This window comes from Euleptes europaea, chromosome 13, assembly GCF_029931775.1.
Source record: "Euleptes europaea isolate rEulEur1 chromosome 13, rEulEur1.hap1, whole genome shotgun sequence".
NCBI lineage: Eukaryota > Metazoa > Chordata > Lepidosauria > Squamata > Sphaerodactylidae > Euleptes > Euleptes europaea.
In genome coordinates, this window is record NC_079324.1 from 42005186 (window position 1) to 42030873 (window position 25688).

General features: G+C 45.3%; 1 protein-coding gene across 2 annotated transcripts in view; it reads right to left on the bottom strand.

The window, feature by feature from the left end:
• Positions 1 to 2727: 2727 nt before the first annotated feature.
• CABP1 (calcium binding protein 1) overlaps positions 2728 to 25688 on the bottom strand; it is a 39364-nt gene continuing 16403 nt past the window's right edge. The window contains exons 2-8 of one of the 2 annotated variants that reach the window (XM_056859650.1): positions 23533 to 23808; positions 14735 to 14911; positions 12287 to 12317; positions 9590 to 9733; positions 7523 to 7632; positions 6942 to 7089; positions 2728 to 3284 (exon numbers count right to left, since the gene is read on the bottom strand). In XM_056859650.1, coding sequence (XP_056715628.1) covers positions 3259 to 3284; positions 6942 to 7089; positions 7523 to 7632; positions 9590 to 9733; positions 12287 to 12317; positions 14735 to 14911; positions 23533 to 23577 — 681 coding nt within the window. In that variant the 5' untranslated portion in view covers positions 23578 to 23808 and the 3' untranslated portion in view covers positions 2728 to 3258. Of the gene's footprint in view, positions 3285 to 6941; positions 7090 to 7522; positions 7633 to 9589; positions 9734 to 12286; positions 12318 to 14734; positions 14915 to 23532; positions 23809 to 25688 lie in introns of both variants that reach the window. The other variant, XM_056859649.1, reaches the window with a different exon arrangement.

The following is a 25688-nucleotide window of genomic DNA, read 5'->3' on the forward strand; positions in this document are numbered from 1 at the left end:
AGCAAAGTTGCAGTCGGTTCCCAGTTCCCCTTTTTCAGTTCCTAGTTCTTTATTTTCCATTCTATCCCCAAATAACGATGACAGGTAAACAGTTCTATCCCCCGCCCCCAAATAAGCTAAAGACCAGATCAAATCTTACAGTCACAGATGCTGCTGGGGCAGTTTGCCAACTGTAACCTCCAGAGTCTGTGGCTGTGTGATTTGGTCAGTTCAAAGCCTGTTTTTTGTGCAAAGTGCCCCCAAAGCAGGGTGTCCCTATAGCCCAGGCTAGCCCGATCATATCAGATCACAGAAGCTAAGCAGGGACAGCCCTGGTTAGTGTTTGGATGGGAGATGACCAAGGAATACCAGGGTTGTTCAGCCGAGGAAGGCAATGGCAAACCACCTCCTTTTCCAGAAGAGTCATTGTGCATCAGGGGAGTTGGGAGAGGCCTGATCATGTTATCTAAAATGTCAGAGAAGAAAGTTGGGACACAGTTGCAACCTCCCACTTCTCCAATTGCTGATGGCTCTATTTCACCTGGCATCCCCAGAAGGCAAGAAGCAGGTCTAGTTATATACTGGAAATTGAAGAGAGTTGGACCATATCGCTTGATGAGTTTGAAGCAGGGACAGACTTTGAGCCCAAAGAGCCAAAAGAGCCTGATTTACTTGCTATGCTGTTTGGTTGAATTTAGTTGCTCTTTCTCCAGTTGTGGCCATATTTTCAGAATAGAAACCTAAGAAGAGAACAATTTTGTTCTCTGTACCAGATGCAGTGGATTTAATATTAACCAGAGACAGCTTATCAGTTGGAAGTAGTGGCAGTTGAGAGGGCAGACTGGAGGTGTATCTTGGGGCTCTTGCCAGGATAGGTGCCCATTCAGATGGAGTGGGAGAGTGGTCCAATGTAGCTTCCTGAACAGCCCCCCTCTCCTTGTCCTCACTATCTGATATTCAGAGGGTGTGTGTGGGTGTATGATAGCCTTAGAACATGGAGGGACTCCTCTCTCCCCTCCCTGCATGACTACAATTTCAGGCTATATATGCCTGAAAAGTATCTTGGAGCCCTTTACTCTGGGTTCTCTGGCCCTAAGATCTGCCACTTGAGGTCACCTGCAGGACTTTGACTGACAGCAGTTTCAGGACACACAGAATAAAATACTATTTTATACAACATATAATTACTTTGCAGAAAACTCCATGAGCTGATCTCTTGCTTGGCCAGTTAGTGTTTGGTAAATGGAATAAGTCTCTACACGTGGTGGGCCTGATATGTGTTTCTGCCCCCAAACGTAGAAAGCAATGTGTGAACCAGCGGTATGTGCCATATGAGTATAGAATAAGCTTTGCCTGGTTTCTATGGTCACCCTTCCTTCCTGCCTTGATGTACATGCCATGTCCACATTGCTCAGGAATGACAGGTGCTGAAGGGCCTGGTGCTGTAGAGGGAAAAGAAAGGCTACACGCCAGACAGCTGGAGGAAAGTAGATAAAAAGATCACTGGTTCTGAGACCAGATGTGAGCTACAGAAACTTAGGGGCTGATTCACTCTTTAAGCAGCACACTTCAGCTTCCCTACTGTGCCATTTTAATTGGAGTATGTGAGTTTCTCCAAAATGCCAAATAGCAACCCCCATTACCATCTTGGGTAGGGAAATGGTATGGGGGTGGAATGTTGAATTTCCATCTCCATGTGTATGCATGAATTAAGGAGAACCCACAACTCACATCTGACTGTTACACAGGGTGGGGACCCCACATGTAACCTGTGTATTCTGTAATGTGTGAATTGACCTTTTAAACATCTCAACTAGTGAGGAAGATGGGAGCCTATGAGGCAGAGTAATCAGCAAAGGGAGAGTGGCTGCCAGAGCTGCTGAACAGGATAGAATGGAATGGCCTGTTCTGGACCTGGAACTCCAAGATCCATGTCATAGTGGCATCTGCCATTTGGCCTACATCAGCAAATTTCCTAAGGGAAATGAGGATTTTAATACTGCAATTTAATATACGTTTACTAAGGAATAAGAAAGGGGGGAAGGTGGCATGGTACTGCCCGATCTGGTCAGATATCAGAGGCTAAGCAGGGTTATTACTTGGATGGGAGACCATCAAGGAAGGCTAACCACCCCTGCTTCTTACTTGCCTTAGAAACCCCTTGATGGGGTTGCCATAAGTTGGTTGCGACTTCAGCGCACTTACATATGTAGGGAATGAGGCTCAAAGAGACACCTTTCTGGGAGTTCTCAGAATGGAACGATCAGATTTCCCCCCCCTTTAAATAGGGCCCATGTCTTGTAATGTGTGTGTGTGTGTGTGTGTGTGAAGCCTCCTTATCACGCCATTTTCATCAGAATTGGCCTTGGGAGCTTTTACCTCATTGAAGCAAATATATAGGTAGCTGACAGCAGTCTTGCTTCTGAGTAAACCTGTTCAGATCCATGACTTCAGTAATTCAGAAATGGATGATACCTTGTTGAGTCCTCTGTGCCATCAGGCCACCGCTAAGCTGGTGGTTGCTGGCCCCAAGTGTGTCAAACTTCAAGATTGTCTTGGAAATAAGACCCAACAGTATCCAGCTTCCTCAGCTCCAGATGACCTTTTGGCCCATAGAAAATGGGGAGTTGAAATGATCCACCTATCAGCATCCCTTCTGCCTCTACCCCCCTCCACAGAAGTGTGAGGCCTGTACAAAGTTTGATATATTTATATTTCTCTGATCCCCCCAAAAAACATATATTTGTCTTTTCTCTTATTAACATACCCATAGGAGACACATAAACATTCCAAGGAGGCATAAATAACATTGTACGCACGCACACAGAGGCAGCACACACAGACTCAGTTCACCAGGGAAAAACAGGCGCAGAGCACAGTCTATAGCAGGCACCAATCCCGGATGGCCTCACTGTAAGCCACCAGTTTCGGGAAAACCCTCTTCTCTTGTTGCTTTGCAGCGGTTGGTGGAAGATTAGAGCAGGGAAGGAGGTCTCATCAGGTTGCAAATGCTCCGAGACTGCTCCTGGAGTGCAGCTTTCCCATGGCTAGCTTCTCCAAGGAGCGGATCCAGTTGTAGGAGATTGCAAGTCTTTTCACAGTGTGGAAGGGTGAAGGAGCATCAGGGCCACTTTGGGTCAGAGAGGCAGGTCATTGTATTGCACTGGCTGACGTGCAGCTGGCATGTCAATCTTTGCATAGGAACACTGGGGCTAGATGCTCCATTCAGGCCCTTTTCTACCCTCAGTTGCTGCTTAATTTTCAGCCCCAAAATAATCTTCAGCGGGACATCATTCTGACAAACTCTGTAAGGAAGAAGAGAGAGATGGATGAACCAACAAGCTCATCCTACCCCAGTGAGAGGGAACGAGAGGTCAGAAGAGTACATCCCAACAGGATAAATTTAGCATCCCACCATAGCCAATTCTGTGGACACTAATTAAGGCCCTTTTATATCCTTGCTCATTCTGTCTTTCTATGAGACCTGGGTGGATTCCCACAGAATGGGATCTGATATCAAGTGAATTATCCTACCACGAGACCAACAGCTAAAGCAGAGAAATGTCAAAGCCCTCTCCAATTGCCTAAATTTCCTCCCAGTGAAGGATATGAGAGCAGACAGTTAAGAGAGGAGGAAAGGACGTGGAAGGCTTTGAGGGTAATTATGAGGAGTTTGTGCTGGATCTGGGAGGAGACAGGACGCCATTCTAGGGTTGTAAAGAAGGGCTATCACTTGTCAGAACAATGATGATGATAGATGTGACTAACTCTGCCCATTGACAGAGGCAAGGGGGTGAGGCCAGAGAAGAGGCAGGTACAATTTCTTTTACAATTTATTGATTTTAAATATTCATACCTAACCTTATCTCCACAAACTCAAGGTGGCTAAAAAAAACAATAGTCAAGGTGAGAGATGATCAGAGCCCAAACCCAAGTTTTTGCCAAAGGAACATCAAGGAAGGGACATATTTTTTGTAATGTTACAAAGGCAGAAGCAACATGATCTGGCAACAGACCAGATAATGAGCAGCAAAACAGAGAGAAGAGTCCAAGGCTTTGTGCCTATTAGCAGGGTGAGGATGACTTCGGCAATGGATACAGACAGCAAACAAGGAGAAGGCGGCTTAGAAGGAAGGATGAGAAGTTCAATCTGGGACATATTGCGTTTGAGACAGCAATGTGACATCTAAGTGGAAATATCTGAGGAGCAATTGGAGAGGTAGGATTGGATGGAAGGAAGGCAAAAGTTTGGTTATAGAAAGGTAGAGCTTGATGTCATTGGCATATAGGTGGTACTAAAAGTCACAGGATTTGTCGATGTCATCCAAGGACAGTGCAGAGAGAGAGAATGGAAGAAGACCAAGGAAAGATCCCTGGAAGCCCACCACGGCAGAAAGGGAAAATAGAGGAAGAGCTCCCCATTTGGAAAAGCTGAATGAATTATTAGAGATAGGAACCTCTAATGGACAGCTAAGGACAGAGACAAGAAATCCTTAGGTGTGAAGAAGCAAGGGAGAATGATCCACTGTAGCAAAGGCTGCAGAGAAGTCAAGAATGTGGAGAGAGACTTTTTGATTTGACAGTGAAGGTGCTGTCAGTGATTTTCAGTTGAGGCAGAAGCCAGATTGTAAGAGGTTGAGAGTGTGAATGAGCAGCATGTACTAGGAGTTTGGAGGCCAATGGTGGAAGGGCTGTAGCTTGAGAGGGAGTGTGATGGATACATGCCAATCTGGTGACCTTTGTGATTTTTTTTGCTTTTGACCTTGCATTGTGAAGAACACTGTGACTTTTGAGTTATTTTCATTCCTGGATGATACCAAGACACTGCTATGTTTTGACTATGAATTCTCTCTAGAAAGCTAATGCTAAAAGTGGCTAGTTGTTATGAAATGCCATGGAAAACTGAGATAAGCTTTCAGTGTGAAGATTGTATATATGAAGTGATGGTCAGAACTGAGGAGGGAGAAAAGCATGGACTATTGAAAAGAAAGCATGGGCCAAGGAGAAGAGAGGGGATTATAGCATATGCGCCTTTATATATATATACTCATATTCCTGTAAATAAATATTTTAACCCTGCCTCTCTTGAACCCAGTCTTTTTATGTTGGAACAAATCTTCAACCAGATACCAACCTCCCCTTCTAGCTAGTGAAAGGAATGGTCAAGATAACCAGGCCTCCTTCATTACGATGGCTCTTATTTCTGGCAAACATGTCTCCTTGGAAGGACTATACATCATAGAAGAGTAGGTCATGGGGTGCTCTTCTGAACTGAAGAAGCAGTGGTGTGCTTGAATTGAGAAGGAGACAAAGGTGGAGAGGAGAGAAAATGGGCAGATGGCATCCAGACGTTGGGGGGATATAAGGCAAAGGGGGCATGTAGAATTGTTGGATGATGACAACAGGGTAGTTAACTCATCAACTGAGAAGGGGAGGGGAACTGCAAAAATTAAAGGAGATGTAGGAAGAGGGAGAGCTGGAAGAGGAGGAAAATAGAGAAGTAGATGAGACTGGATGGTTTTAATTTTATCACCGAAGAAGGAGGCAAAATCTTAGTGAAACGAGGCGAGGGAGGTGGAGAGCATGCTGTACTAGAGCATCAAAGATGGGAAAGGGGCACTAAGGATTCCTAGAGTGGGTCTGGCTCAGGAAGCGTATTCACATTGCTTAAACAGGTAGACGGCAAGTTAAGGAGGATGCATTTATAATGAACAAAATCAGCCCACTCTTTTGTTCACTGTCAGAAGCATTCAGCTGTTTGAGAGCATGAACAGAGAATGTAAGTCAGGACTGGAAATGAGGAGGATGAAAGATGCATTTGGAAACAGGAGCAAACGATGAGTCAAGTGTTAAGGACCAGGAATGAGCTGAAGGCAGACACTGCAGAGCTTCAAGACTGAGCAGAAGAAAAAAAGCCACCGAGTCAATGGCTGGCAGGTGATAGAAGTAGCAAGAGGCAGAGTGTGGGGAGGGTGGACTCTTAAAACTCCAGATGACCTTTCCCCGGTAGTCTTTCATGTAGATGTTGAATGGAATGGGTGACAGAGTAGGACCTTGTAGTTACCAACACAAGTGCTACAGGACCATGGCAAAGTCTTCTCACCCCACCTTCTGGAATGATCAGCTAGTTAGGAAATGAACTGCCCAAGCACAGTGCCCCTGATGTCCATTTCAGCCAACCACTCCAGAGAGACTACCATGGTTGATGGTATCAAAAGCAGAGGAGAGGCCCAGGAGGACCAACAGGGTCATACTTCCCCTGTTTCTCTCCCAGTGAAGATATCCATCAGGACAACCATTCTGGCCCAAAACCAGGCTTGAAACTGGATTGAAATGGATCTGGCTAATCTATCTCATCTAAGAAATAGCTTGAGGGATCCAGAGATAAAAACATCATAGAGGATGGCTGCCGCCTGGTTGACGAAGCAGAAATTTTAGAGAAAAGGCAAGCAGAGAGGACAGAGCTAGCACATTGGGATGAGATTTGAATAGAAAGGAGCAGGGCAACTGATTCTCTAATGCTGGAAAAAAGCACCAAATGATGAAGGAGAGTAAATTTAAGGGGAAAGAGTAATTGGTGGGGTGGAGGGTGGAGATGACATCAGGATCATCTACCAGAAAACATGGACTGGTGTCAAATTGGCACTAAATGGGTGATGCTTTTTGGCAGCTGCCTTAGATGGCACCTGTGTGAAAATGGCACTGAAGTAGGCTCTAGCCCTTAGTTTGAGCCCCAGAAGGTGCTGGGGCGGAGATTAGTTGCCTCAAAAGTAGAAAATGAGAAAGGGAGAGACAGACAGACCAGCGTAAGGAATAAGAGTCTGCAGAATGCAGGACAGCACTGGCAGAGTGTCCTGTGACACAAAATCCTAACAGAATGCAGGAGACAACAGTGAAGCCCAGTCCTCATCCCCTGCTAACCCACCTCCCTGCCCCACTGGCAACTGTTTGTTTTCTCTCACCTTCGAAATCCACTCGCCCATCTCCATTCAGGTCTACATCCCGTATTATGTCCTCTATGTCGCGATGTCCCACCTGTTGCCCGAGCAGCTTCTTCATAGCTTCTCGTAGTTCAGTGGTGCTGATCTCTCCATCACCATTGGTGTCAAACTGCACAAAAAAGAAAAAAAGCATCAATCCAGGGGGGGAAAGGGGGCATTTTGCTGTCTCATCTGCTTTCCCTGCAACTTCCAAAGTCGCATTTCTTGATGTATTCCATCATTCTCCAAGGGGTAAAATTCATTAATGCTTGAAGTCAGTCTACTTCTTCAAGCTGAGTAGTATATCCTGGATGTAGGAGCAGAACTGCTTAATTAGACCAAAGACATAATTAGCCCAGCATCCAATTTCCAGCAGTGGCCAGAGATACTTCCAGGAAGCCTGCAAGTAGAGTGTGAAGGCAAAAGTCTTCCCCTATTATCCTTCCACCACATATATGGCCTATGAATGCAGGGGTTTCATTTAGCTGTCATGGCTGACAGACCTATGCTCTGTGAACCCTGTAGGCAAGTAATTCACTGGAGGAGATTCCATAAGTTCTCACCTCTCTGAAAGCATCTCGTAATTCCTTGACCCCAATCATGTCTGCCGTCTCTGCCAGAAGCTTTGGTCCCATCAGCTCCACAAAGTCATCAAAATCTACATGGCCACCCACTAGAGACACCAAGACAAAAGAAAGTAAGCTAGAAATGCTCAGTTCAAACCAGCTGAGCATCAATATTCGAGCATATGCTTCCCAACTGACAAGTCAATTCATACAACCAAACTAGTTTGTGGACAGCAAAAACTGAATGAATCCATGCAGACTGGCATGTGCCAAAATGATCCTGAATTCATGCCCAGCTTACAACTTAGTACATTTTTGGCCATTCTAATATTCAACACAGCCTCCACCCCCACTTCCTGCCTACTTGAGAATGCTGCAGACAAAAGGAAAACAATTTCTAACTTCAAAGTATAGAAGGACAAAACATTAACATCAAGGTGTAAAGTCTACTAAAACATGATGTTCATAGTCAAATACTATAGGCAATGATGATGAGAGTATTTATTGACAATAATTACAAATAACATTTATATGATAAATTTAACTTTCAAACTATTGTTGTTATAGTTTAATATGCTTATTGTAATTTCAATTGACTTTATACCTTTTTTCTTTTAGACTCTGTACATATATTTCATTCAACAGTCTCAGCATGCCAATTGGATTATGTGAATTATTCCAAAGTCTGTTGCATGTTCAAGAGCTCAGAACAGAGAAATAGTAGTACTAGAGCATCCTCCCTCTGTAGTCACTCTAGGACTTCCATCTTTCCTATGAGTCTATGATATACCAAAGAGTTCAACTTCAACTTCTAAAGCTGCCATTTCCTCCTGGGCCCTGATCTCTGTAGTCTGGATCTCAAGTGTCATTCTGGGAGAACAAAAGTTGGAAAATATTTCTTTCTGCAGCTGTGATTCTGTATAGCATGGTTGCATATGTGGAAATGCAGATCAGGAACTTGCCCATAAATGCAAGTCTCATCCCAGAGTAACTGCTGATTATAAAGAACAAATTGAACTGCTTCAGCCCTTTCTTTTCGCTGGCTCATCTTCAGAACTAATTGCAACCTTTGTGTTATCTGGGAAGAAAGTGAAAGTGCTGTGATTGATTGCTATCTGTTTGTATTTATGTATGTATATAATGTTCTGTATATCAATATAATGTGTGTCAGTAGGCATCCTGAACTTCCTAGCTTGTCTGAATAAAACAACAAAGAGCAAAAGTGGATATTGGAAACATTTGGAAATAGAAGGAAATAGCAGAAGGATGAAACAAGTCAGAAATTGGGTTGTAAATGCATTCCCCCTCTATCTCAGTTTTGCACAGCTGGCTCATTTCACTGGACACAAAGTATGAGGGCTGAATCTCAGTTTTCACCTGCCATGCTATGGACAGCTATGGACCAGCAATCTCCAAATACCCTTCCTCTTTGACCTCACATCCAAGAGGAGAGCAACGGCTGCACAGTAATTCCAACTTTTCTTACCCAGCACCAACTACCAGCATCTGCCAGAAATCCCCCTTCTCCCACCCTCCTTTGAATCCTGTCACCCTAATGCACCCCTATCACAGCCTAATACCAATGAGGTAGCTGGAATGGAAGACAACCCCCCACCCTGCACATTAAGGCCCTCCTTCCCCACAGCCAAGAAAAAAACATCATATCATAAATCTCCTTCAATCTGGCAACCAATGTGCTCAGCCGCAAACTCAGAGAGTCATTGGCCTCAGGCAACCGGAACGTTGAACAGAGAGGCAGACTGGCAAAAATAGCTTGCTAAGGCAGGTCCAACAGAGGAAGGTCAATCATGATACGTATTACGACCATTTGGTTAGGAATGACAGAGCACAAGGCAGCGCAGTTGTCAACACAATGCATCCCTTGCACTTTATCGTTGTGCAGACTGCGCATGAATGCACGCCTTAGGTAAAACTGGACTGGAAATCCCTGCTGGTGTAGGCATCGCCTTGCAAAAAGGGCAGGAGAAACAGATAAAATGGCTATGTTTGGTTAGAAAGGGGCAGAAGCTTCACAGAGACATAGTTCAGACAGCATGTACTCACGATTCATGTTGATCTGTTGGGACAATTCTATAAGCTCCATTTCAGTAGGCATGTAACCCATGGTCCGCATACAGTTCCCCAAGTCCCGGCAGTTGATGTAGCCATCCTTGTCTTTGTCAAACTCCTTGAAGGCTTCCCTCAGCTCTGTGGTAAAGGAGGGGGAATTGCAATCAGTGAAGGAGGAAGAGTCAGCAGCTCTGAAACTGCTCCAGGCTTGATCCCAGTTTCCCTATGAAGAATCTGTCTCTGTGTGCCTATCAGACAAATACATGTAATAGGCTGGAGCCAGAATCCTGCACTGGATCTTTGGCACTGAAACAGCTATGTGAGCAGGTCTAAGCAATGCACTCTGATCTTCCCGAGAACAAGGAAAGTGCAGGGGATAAGTGTGCAAGCTGAAAAGTCCTCTGTGCAAGTCTAGCGATGACCTCTTTAGGAGACCTTAGGTGAGCTGATTCTCGGGCTGGCGTATTTTGAAGAGAGCAGAAAGTGGACTCTGTTCCCATGGTGAACACACACACACACACACATATTTTATCCCATTGCCACCTTTGGTCAATGAGGTTTGGATGGATGGATGGATGGATGGGGTGCCACTGTTGAAAATTCCTTTCTCTAGGACCCACCCATCTTGCCTCTGAAGGGAGATGAATTCAAAGCAGGGCTTCTGGTGAAGATCTTGACAGGTAGCTACATGTGGAAGCAGATGGCCTTTCAATTACCCTGGTCCCAAACCATTTAGACTTTTAGAGGTAATGGCCAGGACTTTGAACTGTACCCATAAGTGCAGAGGATCACTGTGGTTCTTTGAGAACTGGTGCAGTGTGTTCCCAATACTTTGTGCCAGTCAACGGTCTCACTGCTGTATTTTGCACCAATTAAAGCTTCCAACCAGCTTTCAAAGGCACCCCTAAGTAGCATGCAATGCAGAAGTCCAATCAAGATGTAACTAGAGCATGGATAACTGTGATCATGTTTTTCAAGGAAATATGAAGGAACTATTTATCACAGAGGAGAACATGTCTCGTCCACCTGTGGGCACTAACTAATAACACTACCAAGCTGTGAAACTGTTCCTTCAAGGAGAGTGCAACCCAGTCCAAAATGACTCCTTAATCTCCAATTGACCCTATTGACCAGTAGCACCATCATCTTGCTTCAGTTAAACTTCAGTTTATTGACCTCATCCAGCCCATTATTGCCTTCAAGCAATGTTTCAAAATATCCATTCCCCTGAATTAGTTGAAAAGGAGAGGTGGAACTAGGTATCATCAGCATATTGATAATACCCCACTCCACATATCTGGACAGTTTCTCCCATGAGTTTCATGTAGATGAAAAATAACATGGGAGAATTAGAGGGAACTCTCTAGGACCGCAAAGCACAAACGATATGAATCCCATGTCCCGCAGTACCACATTCTGCTACCAGTCAGCCTGGTGGGACCAAAACCACTGGAGCATGGTGCCTCTGGTACTCATCTCACCTACCATGATCAATGGTATTGATATGAGGTCCAAGATTATGAACAAAGATGCATTCTCCCTATCTCTCTAAAGTGAACATTGACCGACAAGGCTATGAAGGCAGTTTCAGTTCCAAAACCAGGTTGGAAACGGGGGTGAAGTAGGTGTAAGTAACCTGTCCCATCCAAAACAGCCTAGAGTTGTGTTGCCACCTCAGGCAAAAGGACCTTACCCCAAAAAGGGGGAATTTGCCATCTGGCAATAATGATTGAGATCATTTGGGTCTGGGAAAAGCTTCTTCAAGAGGAGCTTCTCAACTGCCTCCTGCAAAGTGGTTGGAGCTGTTCCCTGCCTTAAAGGTATTAATCACTCTCCAGATCCAATGCCAGTCCCTCACCCTAGCAATCTGGTATCAGTCAAGATGTGCAAAGGTCAAGCACCACAATGACAGAAGGTTACCCAAGCAATTGTTAGTAGTCTGAGCTCCAGGAACAATCCAGTGCCAACCTGCTGAAGTTGAGGTGACCAAATCACAGTGGATACAAGCAATTTTACCCATGAACGAAAAGAGTCACACTGAGTTTTAGCATTATCCAATTTAACACCATCAGGGGGCAAATTAAGATGCCTCCTTGCTATTTGGAACCACTGAGATAGACAATTTTGCACAGACATAATGGTAACAGAGGAGTGTTGCCACTCACCATTACCATTATAGAGTGGGTACAAATACATTCTATGGTCTCTCTTGAATACTATTGTCACAAGTTTTCCCCCCACTTGTGCTCTAGTTGTCCGCCAACTTCTTTCATCACTCAAAGCTGCTCAGTACACCAAGGAGATGAATGGGTTCTGCGAAAAGGAAGAGGGCCTCTGGGAGTGATTGTGTCAACCATCCGAGTCATCTCTATGTTTCACTGACTGAAATAAATGTATGTGAGGCTCTTGGGAGGCCTGTCTTCAGTGGTTGCTTCAGCTGGTGGATTTGGAACGTGCAGCTGGCATCAGAGGCTGGCACAGTTGGGCACAGTTTTCTCAGCTTAGACCCATCAAGGGAGCCCACCATCACTTAAGAGCCTGTGCCATCATCTTGGCCTTCCATTGGTAAATCAGCCTTTCCTCCTCTGCCATTTTCCCAACCCGAAACAATCCCAGGGGGTCTTATGCACTGGACCATTGCAAAAAAAAAAAAAAAAAAATCCTGTTGTCAAGGCCAGGACAAATGCTTACCTTCTATTTCTTCTGGACGCAGCTCTCTGTCCTGAAAGGAAAGAACACACCATTAAAACCATCTCTTTCAGAGGAAAGTGGTGTCAGGATAATATGGTTGAGGGTGAGCATGGTTGAGGGCAGAAGAGCACCAAGAAGAAACAGAAAAGAAAGGCCATGTTCACAACATCCCTGGCAAGACACTGACACCCAGCAAGAGAGTCCAATGTGGCTGTCTGGTTGTTTTGAAGCTCACCCCATTGCAGTGTAACTGCTCCAAGTCTTATAGTCAGGTGTCCTGCAAGCTCACTGTGATCTTGACTCCACAGAACTGTGTCAGCTCTGTAGGGACTTCCACTTTTTATATTTTTCCTCTAGTAACAAAAACGGGTAGATACTAAGGCGGTGGCATTTATGACCTTTTCCAGAGCTTGCATGGCTTCTTAGAGCTCTCTGCTGAACTGTAAATAGCTCTACCCTGCCATACCCAACAAACCAGCTCCCTTAACACTGGGGCCTCATGCCAGTTGAGACCAAGAGAGCCCGAGGTTCTTTGAAAGTAAGGCCCATGGCTCCATCTGTCCTGGGCTGATCCCACCATCTACATGAGATGGCAAAGACCAAAAGTTTCAGGTGAGCATTTGTGTTTGTCTGCAGGAGAAGAGCAAGAATCAAGTCCAATAGCACCGTAAAGACCAACAAGATTTCCAGGGTATAAGCTTTCTGATGAAGGGAGCTTTGACTCTTGAAAGTTTATACCCTGGAAATCTTGCTGGGCTTTAAGGTGCTACCGGACTCAGATCTTGCTCAAAGACAGAAAGGCAACCTTGCGCAATAATGGGAGCATTTGTGGACAAGAAGAACAAGAGAAATAGTCACTGCTGTTGGGAAATATCCCAAGTCGTCCACATGTGTTTTCAAGGGACTGGTGCGTGGGCAGTGTCCGATTATCAAGAGCACAGGAAAACTCCAGTGGCTATAGCAAGAGGAGTGTGGAAATGCACTGCTTCCTGGTTAGTCTGCCCACCCCCCAAAACACCCTTCCATAACTTGGCTGCCAGGCAATTGAGAGCAACTAAATAACATTCCCAATTTCCAGTCCCTCCCCTTGACTTCCTTGTTTCCTAAGACTGCTTCACTCCCACCACAGGTTTCCAGAAAGGCTGTCCTCTCTTTGCCGGAGCATATGCAGCTAATTTTCCACAGTTTGCTTTACTGGCTAAATTACTGCAACTGCTCTAAGGAGTGTGCTTCGAACCAAGGCAAATGAGTTGGCTTATGTCTGCAGAGGAAGGCTACGCCAGAGCAGAGATCCCCTTGGTGTTTCTAACCTTCATCTCTGTGTCAGGCAGGCATCCAGCAGAGACGCATCCTGTGGCCCCAACCTTCACTATGCTGGTAATTTCAAAAAAACATTACTTCCTGCTTCTTCTGCTTTTGTTAAAGCCGAACAGTAATAATCTTTTAGGGCCAGATGCTGGGGAAGGGAAACTTGCCGCCTTTGTGTTGGCAACCAGTTGCAGAAGCAGGATCAATAGAAGCTCTTTTCCTGGCCTTCCCCAAGGATCCCAAGGATTTGCCAAGTATTAGTGTCCTGAATGCCAGAGTGGCTATTATTCTCATTGACAGAGCATGAGCATTTGCTCTTTTTCACACAGTAAAATGTCTTGGCGGTTCAGCAGCAGAGCCGGGAATAGAATCCCAATTCTAGTGCTGGCCCGTCTAGGAGGCAGAGTGAAGCGGCTGCTTCAGGCAGGCTGATTTTAGGTACCTGTGAGGCTGGCCAGGGATCAGTCCCACAGCAGAAGTCCTATCCATTTCAGTGAAAAAGAACTTCCCAGGGAATTGCACCAGAGGATTAAGTGAGCCCCCCACCCTGTGCATGCCTACCATATCAAATCCATCCTCTCCAGGCGCTTGTCTCACATATCTGATATGGCATCTCCATATACCTGTCAGGCACTGCAGCTTGGTGCCAATGTATATATTTGAATTTCCACATGGGTAGTCTGCCTTGGAAACGTCGGGATGTGACGTCACCCCATGGGTCAGGAATGACCTGGTGCTTGCACAGGGGACCTTTACCTTTATTTGTACATGAGCAAGAGGCCTGTCTGATCCTCGATTTCCATTTGGGAGGCATGATGGAGTGGGCATGGCTGAGTGGTAGGGCACCTGCTTAGCATGCAGAAAGTCCCAGGTTCAACACCCACCATCTCCAGTTAAAGGGGTCAGGTAGTTGTGGGTGTGTAAGATGTCCCCCTGAGACCCTGGAAAGATGCTGCCAGTCTGAGTAGATGTACTTGCTTGACCAATGGTCTGATTCAGTATGGCAGCTTCACGTGTTCATGTGTTCAGGACCTTTGAGACACAGGGTGACATGTTTGTGCTTGATTTTACACGAGTGGTGCACTCCACACCCTTTGGGCTTTGCTCTGCATGTTGCCCATCAGGGTGCAACTTACGTACTGGCTGCCTGTTTTCTGCGAAGCCCTTCCTCAGGAAGATGCATGCTGGCCCCAGGAGGTTGTGCATCACGGCGCAGTTCTGGGCCAGCACCATGAGTGGGCCCTGGTACTCGAAGCCCGACGGCCCCTCCTCACTCGTCTGGACAGCCTTATAACATGTCTTCTCTTCATGGTGGATCTTCTTGGCCAGATCGATAGCAAGTAAACAATACAATAGAGGAAGTTACCTCCCTATTCCTCCCAGTCTTGCTCTTATTTAAATGAGCAGAGAAGCTAGACCAAGGGTGAAGACAGACGCATCATCCTTAAAAGCCACCCAAGTAGGTCCTTCACTGGTAACATGAGCCCAGCTTCACAACATGCCTTTGACACCTACATATCTTGCCAAGAGGAAATACTAGATGAGCTCTACAGCATGCCTTTTCCTTTGTGTGCTTCAGGCAGGCTGTCTGTCCTTTTAAGCTTAATAGGATATCCTTCGTCTTAATGTTACAAAGTTGTTCAAGGTCTGGGGGGCAGGGAAGAGAATTATGATGGTGATGTCATGGGTGGCAGCCAGTCGGTGCTCATCACCCCCTAGTGCCTCCTCTCCCTGACATGCTGCCCCCCTCCCAGATTGTTTCAGGACAGAATGATGTATGATCATTTATGGGACAGCAAAGGTGCATTCAGATAATTTCCACCACACTGAACATACATCTGTCTTCACCCCAATAAGCCTTGCATCCCTTCTGTCTTTTGGTAATGCCCCCACCCCTTCAGTTTGTTACAGCTTTCAGCTTTGAGCCAGGTTCACTTCCAACAGGAGATGAAAGCCTAGTTTGCCTGGAAGGTCTTTCCTTTGAAATGATATCAAAAACCTTCTTAGCTCTGCACACATCTCTATAGCAATAGACTAAAAAGAGGGCAGACGGGAGAAAGAGAGAGATTCTCTTATCTTTTCTATTGCCAGCCCCTAAACAATGGGGGATTCATGCCTACGCTGTGAGACACAGGTGTAACTCTTTGTGCATTCAGGAGGAGGCTAATAAGAGAACCATCTCTAGGGGCCTCCCACTGAATCTGAGTTGAGCAGTCTGCACGTTCAGGCAATACTGATTCACCACCTGCCTATTAGTAATCGCAGTACTTCTTACATTTACCAATATGCTACTACAGGCAGGGCTTCCTGTGCATGCAGGATCTTACCATGGCAAGGACAGAAATGGACATGGAATTTGGCTTCCTGGGAATTTGACTGCCGTTTACAACAAAAACATACATCAAATTTCTAGTCCTCATGGAAGCGAAGGTAAACTTGAAAACAAATTGGGAATAGGCTTGAAATGTATTTATTTTATTTATTTATATCCCGCCTTTCACCCCAATGGGATCCCAAAGCGACTTACATCATTCTCCTCTCCTCCGTTTAATCCTTATAATAGCTCTGTGAGGTAGATTAGGTTTCGAGCGTGCGACTGGCCCAAGCTCACCCAGCAAGCTTCCATGGCACGAGTGGGGATTCGAACCTGGATTTCCCAGATCCTAGTCCGACACTTTACCCACTACGCTATGCTGAAATCTCAGGCTAAACTAAACATTGAGCAACCTGAGAATGCTGTTGCCTGCATCTCTGATGCATGCCTCCTCTCCCCCTGTAATATGCTGCAGAAAAACATTGTGCGGCATGACGGCAGGACACTCAGAGCTTCCTGGCTCCACCTCACTGAAGCTGCTGCTGTTGGGGTATAAAAACTCCAAATACAATGGTCCTTTATGCATGGCTGTTTCACTCGCTGTCACCCCTCCAATGACTTCGGGTCTTTGTGTGGATTATGCATGCCGTTTCCAACTGTCAGATGTCGCCTCGCTCTCCCCCTGCCTTTTCCTGCGTTTTGTCTGTATTTTCAAATTCAAGATAAAACAGGCCTGTGAAAATGCGGGCAAAATGTGGGGAAAAGCAGGGGGAGAGCAAGGCGACCTCTAATGGTTGGAAACTGCACGCATAATCAATACAAAGACTCGAAGTTGTCAGAGGGGAGGTGGTGAGTGAAACAACCATGCATAAAAGACCAGTGATGTCATGGCAATGTTCATTGTACTGTCTTTGTACTGTCATGGCAATGTTCTTTGTACTCTCTAGTTAGGGCCTATGAAGTCAGAGATGGCAGTGCAAGAGAACAGAGGGCACAGGATAGGTGCCCACTCAGTCAAGTTGCAGGTTCTGCCCAATTTCCACATGCACAGTGCCTGATTCAGATCAAGACCACGATACGCTTGGAGAAGGGGCTTCTCCTCCACACAGTTTTACCAGTCTGAAACAGCCCTGATGGGTTCTATTCAGCCCACTGGGAAACTCACATGTTCTGTGGATTTCCCCAGCAAGCCGAAAGCATCCATACACCCACACCCACTGGGGCTGTTACAGGTTGGATAAATGGCATGGGGGGCGGGGGGAGGCCAAAGCCATGCACAGCATAGTCATGATCGGAGTCAGGCACTGATTATGCAGGAATTGAGGAGAACCCATAGCTTACCTCTGTCTGTTGCACAAGGTGGAGACCCCACACCCAACCTATGTAATATGTGAATTGGCCACATGACCAAGGGCCTGGGGGCTCCATACTCAGCGGTATTCCTGCCATTCCTTGTGGTGAACAGTAAGAAATGCAAAAGATTCAGAGATTGAGAATTTGGCTTTTCTTCTTGCAGAATTAAAATTTTTAATTCCCTTCAGAAGATAACATTTAAAAAAATAATTCCAGCTCTACTCATGGGAGGCAGATGGGAGATGAGCCTTCAGATGCAGGAAAAGCAGAATGTCAGACATTCGCACATGTTGCTCTTTCAAAGGGTCTCCAGAACATCCCATGAGAGGCTTCCCCCCACCACAAACAACATATCTGCATCACAGCTCCAGCAGTGTCCTCTCAGGGACATGTAGGATTGCCAGCTCCAAGTTGGGAAATACCTGGAGATTTTTGGGGTGGAGCCTGAGGAGGGCGGGGTTTGGAGAGGGGAGGGACTTCAATGCCATAGACTCCAATTGCCAAAGCGGAACTGAACTCTATCGACTGGAGATCAGTTGTATTAGCGGGAGATTTCCAGCTAGTACCTGGAGGTTGGCAACCCTAGGGGCATGAGTCCCAAGTGGCAAATCTAAAATGTAGTAGGAGGTGGCCTTTATACTGGATAAAATTGGTACAAGCAAAATTACTGTTTAAGTGGCCAAATGGTATATGCCGGCCACTGCTCTTCTTTTTCCACGAGTACAGTATACCCTGTTTGGTCAAGTAAAATTGGCTTAGGACTGCCTTGGTGCAAGGTGGCATAAACAAACCCAAAAAAGGCAATGAGCAGCCTCCTGAGAGTCTCAGTATTCATTTAATTTAGAAGTAAAGGCAAGTTTCTAGCCCTTAATGTTGTGAAGACAGGCTTGAAACATTGAGGGTAATGCCTGTTAATATTTCAGACATAAAAACATAAGAAAGGCCCTGCTGGATCAGACCAAGGCCCATCAAGTCCAGCAGTCTGTTCCCACAGTGGCCAACCAGGTGCCTCTAGGAAGCCACTAACAACATGAGTGCAGCAGCACCATCCTGCCTGTGTGCCACCGCACCCGAAATAATAGGCATGCTCCTCTGATACTAGAGAGAATAGGTATGCAGCATGACTAGTATCCATTCTAACTAACAGCCATGAATACCCCTCTCCTCCATGAATATGCCCACTCCCCTCTTAAAGCCCTCCAAGCTGGCAGCCATCACCACATCCTGGGGCAGGGAGCTCCACAATTTAACTATGAGTTGTGTGAAAAAATACTTCCTTTTATCTGTTTTGAATCTCTCACCCTCCAGCTTTAGCAGATGACCCCGTGTTCTAATATTATGGGAGAGGGAGAAAAACTTCAATGCCTCTCCCATAATACATACACACATGCATGTGTGTATGTATTATGGGATACTTGCATGTGTATGAGAAGCATTTCTAGTGATCAAAGGACAAGGGTTTCTTTCAGTGCTTCATTTTTTTAAAGCAAAAAGTGTTAACAAAATGAACGGTGAGAGTGAGCTGGTAGAGTTCGCTATGAAGTTAATGGCTACCAAAAAGCATAGTAGGCCCTAGATTGTTCAGGTGATTGTAGCACTAGTCGCATTGGTTCTCCTGCAGTTCCCGACTCCTGGCTGGCCATTCGTCCATAGTCTTAACATTCACAGCATCACATTTTACAGGGTGCCATTTTTTGTAGCCTGCACCTTCCAGCACTCAGGGGCTCCAGAATGGAATCCAATAATGGAAGCTCCAACCCCACTGGAGAGCCAGCAGCTAGCCTTATATAGAAATGCGTGGCAGAGGCTCTGTCAGAAACGCTTCATCCGAACATTCCCATGCGGCTATAAAAAGCCAGCGATGTTCAGTGGGACCTTTGGATTTTACGCAGTAAACATTCACAATCCTGTCGTTGCTTTCACGAGAGACAAAAGAACTCCTTGCCAACAGCTCATTTTCCTCAGAGCACATCTGTCTACTGTGCACAATATCCTTAAAAAAATGAGCACTCCAGCTGAACCCTGCAAGTTTCTTTTGACACGGACGAGGACACACACAGAGGGTGGGATTTGCATGCGCAACTGTGTTTCTTAGCTGAGTGTGTCAATTGTTTTTTGCATGACACACATTGAGCCTGATCGCAGTTGGCTTTTTGGGTGGACACAGTCTCGAGGCAATCTGCCGCGATTATGATGCTATTGTCAGGAATAGGGCAAGAATAGTATCAAGGCCACAACTGTGAACAAAAGCACACCAGGAGAGAAAGAAAAAGCTTAGAATAAAAGAGCCCTCAAGATCACATCTGCCAACATATAATTGATGGGGAAATCCTCTGCATACCAGACAAAATATTAAATTACTCTAGAGAAAATTGTTTTTAAGAGAGTTTCAGATTATGTGAGGGATATTTCACATCCCATATGTTTCTTTCATCCCACGGTGACCTTAGTCCAAAGAGCAACAAAACCTGCCAAAGCTATTTAATCAGGGGCAACAGGGGGATCAGCCAACACACCAGGAGCAGCTTTTCCTCTTTCAAATTGCCTTTAGTTCTCTGAAAAATAATCTGTCAAGTACTGGACCTGGAAAACTGCTGAAAACTCCAGTGACTATTGGATGCTTGAACACTAGGATTGTCAGCTGCTCAGTCACTGTTTTGGAGAAACCATCTGTTCTTCAACTGATTACTAAATTAAATAAATGTGCATATTACCCAAACTTCAATACAAATGCCTTTCTGAGATACTGAAGGAAGAGCAAGACAGCTCGTGTTAACAAAACAAGCTACTGCACACTGGTAGGAGGAATGTTTTCTTTTTTATTCCCTATGATATTCAGATATCAATACCAATATGGCTTAAAAACCAAACATGTGCATCAATAAAAATTTGGCCCTACTGATTAATCAAAAAGAAGAAGAAGAAGAAGAAGAAAGAAGAAAGAAGAAGAGTTGGTTTTTATATGCCGACTTTCTCTACCACTTAAGGGAGACTCAAACCGGCTTACAATCACCTTCCCTTCCCCTCCCCACAACAGACACCCTGTAAGGTGGGTGGGGCTGAGAGAGTGTGACTGGCCCAAGGTCACCCAGTTGGCTTCGTGTGTAGGAATGGGGAAACAAATCCAGTTCACCAGATTAGCCTCTGCCGCTCATGTGGAGGAGTGGGGAATCAAACCCGGTTCTTCAGATCAGAATCTACTGCTCCAAACCACCGCTCTTAACCACTACACCACGCTGGCTCTAAAACTCTAACTTATCCACCAATTAAATCTTTTGGTTCTGTTTGGTAGGCATCATTTCAGTGTAGCAAACGAGCTGAAAATGCAGACTTTGGATCATACATGGAGCCACTGAAGCCAAAAAGAGAGAGCTGTCTCTCTCTGACCTCCCTATGAACACAGCCAGGCACACCAGAGAAAAAGGCCGGCCAATTAGTTTCCTGTCAATGCTAGAAGCATTATCAAGGCTGCAGAAAGAATCAGCACAGACAGGTGGGGAAGGGGTGCTACCTACAGCCTATTGTGATTTTTTAAAGCAGGCAGAGTGCAGATTTAAATATTTGTGAAGGAGAGGAATGGGCCTATTTTGGGGGAAACCCAACAGGGGAGCTAAAGGATCCTTTGCAATGTTGCATAAGGCACAACCGCTTATGTCACTGTGGATAGGCTTTTCATCCTGAAGTGTGGCTGCTTAGCACAGCAGATAAAAAATAAGGCCAAGGCTGATGGTGCTAAGTAGGTAAATTTTTTTTTTATTACTCAATTAAAATTCCATACACGTTTTGCCCAAGAGGCTTCTTTGGGGGAATCTGTTAGTTTTGCATTGGCTACAGACTCTTTGAAAAACCACTGTAAGACTAACAGCCTTTGGGGCAAAAAAATATTTTTTTAATCTCCTGAGCCTTTTATTTCACCTTGCTGCCTAGCATAGCAAAATGCCTTTAACTGCTCCTGAGGCAGGATAGTTTGCTCTCTTCCCACCTATGGGGCTGGTGGGGCTTGGGTCTCAAGAAGTGAAGGGCAGTGGCCTCTAGGATTCTACAATGTGATCTCAGTGGATTGATAGATTCCTACTAAGCCCAGGTTCTGGGGCTGGTATAGAATGTAGGAGGGGGAAGGTAAGCCTTTTGCTTATGTATTTCCACCTCTGCCTAACTTATCTTGGAGTTGTTGCCCTGGCACTGGGGGCAGAGTGTGCCCCAATGATGCACTAAAATGCCTTCTATATAGAAGGGTGTACTTGAGCATCGGTTGCTTGTTCGTCTTCTTCTGGGGCATGTCACTTGCAGGGCTCATGTTCTCCCCCTACCATTCCATTTGCAAACCACCTCTCACTTTACTTCCTTACAACGTGAAGGTCGTGCAAGTCATCAGCTATGAAGAAAACCAATTGGACTGGATTTACCCTAAGACCAACTGTAGAACGTAAAGTGCCCAGAGCTCTGCTGTCATAATCTTTTGCAATCCCTCTACTCCTAATTTGTTTAGAATGCAAACAGCATCATTTTAAAAGTCTCTGCTGGGAAGGGGTTAACGTGGCTCAGAGAGGAAAGAAAGCTCACTCTTGCTGATCAGATGTTCTAGAGACTATTATGGGCCGTTTCACACATTGCACACAGGCTCACTGTTGAGTGCCCACTCAACAAGGACCTGCATCCAATTTCAGCTCCTATGACTATGTGCTTGTGCTTCAAGGAACGCTTGCGCCTATCTTCACTCAATATCCTGCTATGACAAACAGAGGCTGCTGGTCCCCCTGCATGGAGCCAGTACCTGACCATGTTTGAAGGCCTGCTTGTACCTACCTCAGAGGCAGGTCTCAGTTTTACATTTTATACCATTTTATATCCTGTCTCAGAATAACATTTCCTTTTTGGTGCTTTTGTGAGTTGGTACAACGTTGCTTTTATTTATGAACTGTATCTGTTGCATTCTGTACAAAAGGCACTTGGTGATTACAAGAAGAAACTGGAAGACAATTCAAGCTATTAATCCAGCTAAAACCCATCCAGACCACTCGTAAAAAAACCGAGCTTCTTGGAAGCAGTAATAGCTGGCTTAATGTTAACTGCTCAAAAACAGTTTGGGCACATTAAAGGAAGTTTAACCAGGTGCCAACACGAAAATATGGATTTATTTATTGTGAGTTTTTCCCTCAGCAAATAGTTTTTAAGTTTGAGTCTAGAGGATGAAAAGGAATATGTGGAAGAAGCTACTCTCTAGTCTGCACAAGACCCAGGCCAACGTTTCCACAGAAAAATAAAGCCACCCTCCTACAAAGAGATCTGAAAAGGACAAATGAAGATCAGCACGTGAATGCTCTGCGTGTCTACCAGGGATAGCAGGACAGAAGAAACACAAACTGCAAATCTCGCTGACCTAAGAGGAAACTTAGGGGGTTGGGGGAGCTGAGTGCCAGGGAAGGAGGAGAAATCACACCTTAGAGCACGCAAGAGCTCACCAGCATGTACTTGTCCAAATGGGGATGGCAGATCATGATTCTACTACTCTGTAAAAGTATGAGAGGAAGAGGATGAACAAGTGTGGTGTAGACAGCACAAGCTACTTACCATAGTAAGTGCAATTACTATAATAAGTAAACAGCAGCATACAAATTATCCTGGTCAACTGCGACCTTGCTGGGAACATATGCTAATTTACAAGCCTCCACCTCCACTGAGGCTCAAATGGACCTATTTTCTTGCATCCCTCTGTGACATTGACATACGTGCGCAGATCCCTGCACAAAACCAAGACTATGATTGAATTCGTAGACAAATCAGTACTTTTGTACAAAATGTGGACACTTGTATTTTTTAACAAAGGGGAGCACTAACGTCTTCTTAATAAACAACAGAGGGCAAAGTCTACTAGGATTTCTTCGGGGCACTGAAATGAAAGAGAGCTGCATCGTGATGCATTTCATTTCAATGGAGTTCACACAGGAGAACTTCCCAAAGGATTGGTGCCCCACACATTGCAAACACATACACACGACTGCACAGCCCTACACACGACACAAAATTGCACATGGAAAGAGCCATGTCTGCATGCATGCAGGTATTAAATCAGGGACCCTGATTATTATTTTTTTAGTACAGTGCACCTTTGCCAGGCCAGTCTTATAAAAAAAAGGACTCACATGGGGAGTCTGACTGATACATCTCACCTTCCTCCCACCAATCCCTCCCTCTCTTCCCCGACATCATCACCCATCCAAAAGATGCTGGCTCAAGACATGTGTGACACACGTCCAGGCAGGGAACATACCTTTTTCGAGAGGTTTCTCAGTGGAGACTTCACACAGTTGCCCATAATATGTTGAAGCTGCCTTGCCAGTAGACTCGGTTATAAAGGAAACTGGGTAATTGATTCCATTAAAGGCAGTCTTTAGGAGCAAAGTGAGACACAGGCAGCACCAGTCAAATCCAAATAAGAACTGGCTGCTACTGGTGGGGCTTCCCTCTTCAGAGAGCTTTCTCTCTCTCTCTTTCTCTATCTCTCACTCTCTCTTTGTTTTGGTTTTTTAAACTTTATGGTCACTTTCTTGAAGAGATGAAGCAGGAAGGGAAGGGAGGGGAGAGAAACAGAGAGAGGGAGGGACAGAGAAAGGAAGAGAAAGGACAGAGAGGGAGGTGGGTGTATAATCTACATCAGATTAAAGTTCAGATCCCTCCCACCACACTCAATATGCAGGGAACTGCTTTGACTCTCCAAAGACAGCCAAGCCAAGGAAAATTAAGAGCAGAGAGGTACCACAAGAAGTGACTTTTCGTATGCAGGCCAGGAAATCCTGCTATTTTGGACCCGCTTTGTGTCTGAAATAATTTTACTTCTGAATCTCCTAAAATGCGGAATGTTTTTATTACCAAAGAGGCCAGCTGGGTGGAAAGCAATCCACTTAGGAAACAACAGCAGCACTAGAAGAGGGACGGGGTACTGGAATCGAGTTCACTTCTAGTTAGAAAATAGCACAAGGTTGCTGCCTGGCTTTTCTCTTCCTCAGCCTATACAGGGCAGAGAATACAGTGACGAGTGAGAACCCTGGCTTTTGTGTGTATAACTGTTTAAAGTACAGAGAAATCAATATGTTATACTGTGCATAGAAGCTTCGATTGGTTTAATTGTTGAGTTTAAAGCTTTAATTGCTGATGGCTAAAGATCAGAGTTAAGGGTTCATGTTCCAAAGCTTTTGAATCTGGTGAGTTGTTTTGAGTGGGGGAGAAAGAGAAAATCTTAAAGGCAGCCTTACCTTCTACAAGTGATAAGTGGCAATCTTTGTCTATGAAACGGCAGCTTACCTCACACTTCTTTCAGTATCTGAAAATGACATCTTTACTGCTGTCTGGAGACTATGTAGATTGATTTGGATTCAATTAGTCAATTACGCGGTGAAAGACAGGCCTTTTATGCATGGATGTTTCCCCACAGTCATCCCGGCCGACTGATTCGGGGCTTCCTTTTGATTATGCATGCCTTTTCCTGCCCGTCAGAGGTCGCCTCACTCCCCGCATGTTTTGCCCGCATTTTCCAGATTCTGGCTAAAACGGCATCTGGAAAACACGGGCAAAGTGTGCAGGGAGAGCAAGGTGACCTCTGACGGGCGGAAAAGGCATGCATAATCGAAAGGACTCCCCGAGGCAGTCAGCTGGGGTGACTGCAGGGAAACGACCCTGCATAAAAGGCCACAGTCAACTCAACAGGTAGCTTTGGATTTTAGGAAGCCCTTTTCTCCGCTCACTTGTTTATAAACTAAGCACCATGTCTTCAGGGGACCCGGCCCCACACCTGTTGGGTCACACTATCATCCCACATAAACTCAGTGTGTGTCCTACCACACATCAAGATATTATTGTTGTTGTTGAAAATAACCCCACTCTGCTATTCCATATAGGATCTCCCAGGAAATTTACAACAAACCAGTTAGAATATAAACATTGGCACAACATACACAATAAAATAAAGGAAAGACACAACAATAACCAGCAGTCAAAGCTGCCATGAAATCACTTTCAGCATCAGCAAAGCAAAATTAATGGGGGGGGGGGTTTCATTCCACATTTATGGCCACATGACAGGGGGACAAAAAAGGCCACCTGACATTGAGTGATGGAGATGACTGAGAGGGACCTTCAAAGATGACCTCATGTAGGGTAACAGCTGAGTACAGAAGTGATTGGTCTTACCTCTCCTGTGGAGCTTGCCCCTGCAGCCATGCATAGTAGTGGCTCGATTGCTGTTTGAAATCTTTTCGATAGAGTTCCCCAAACACCATTTGCAAAGCAGTGAACTGAATGTTCTTTGATCAGTTGACAGCTTTATGTTCAACAAAAGTCATTTTTGCTGAAATCGGGAAACAGTTCCATGAGCCACTTATCTCAACAAAGAACCCTTCCTACAGTTGGGTGGCTTGAGGTTTGATGAGA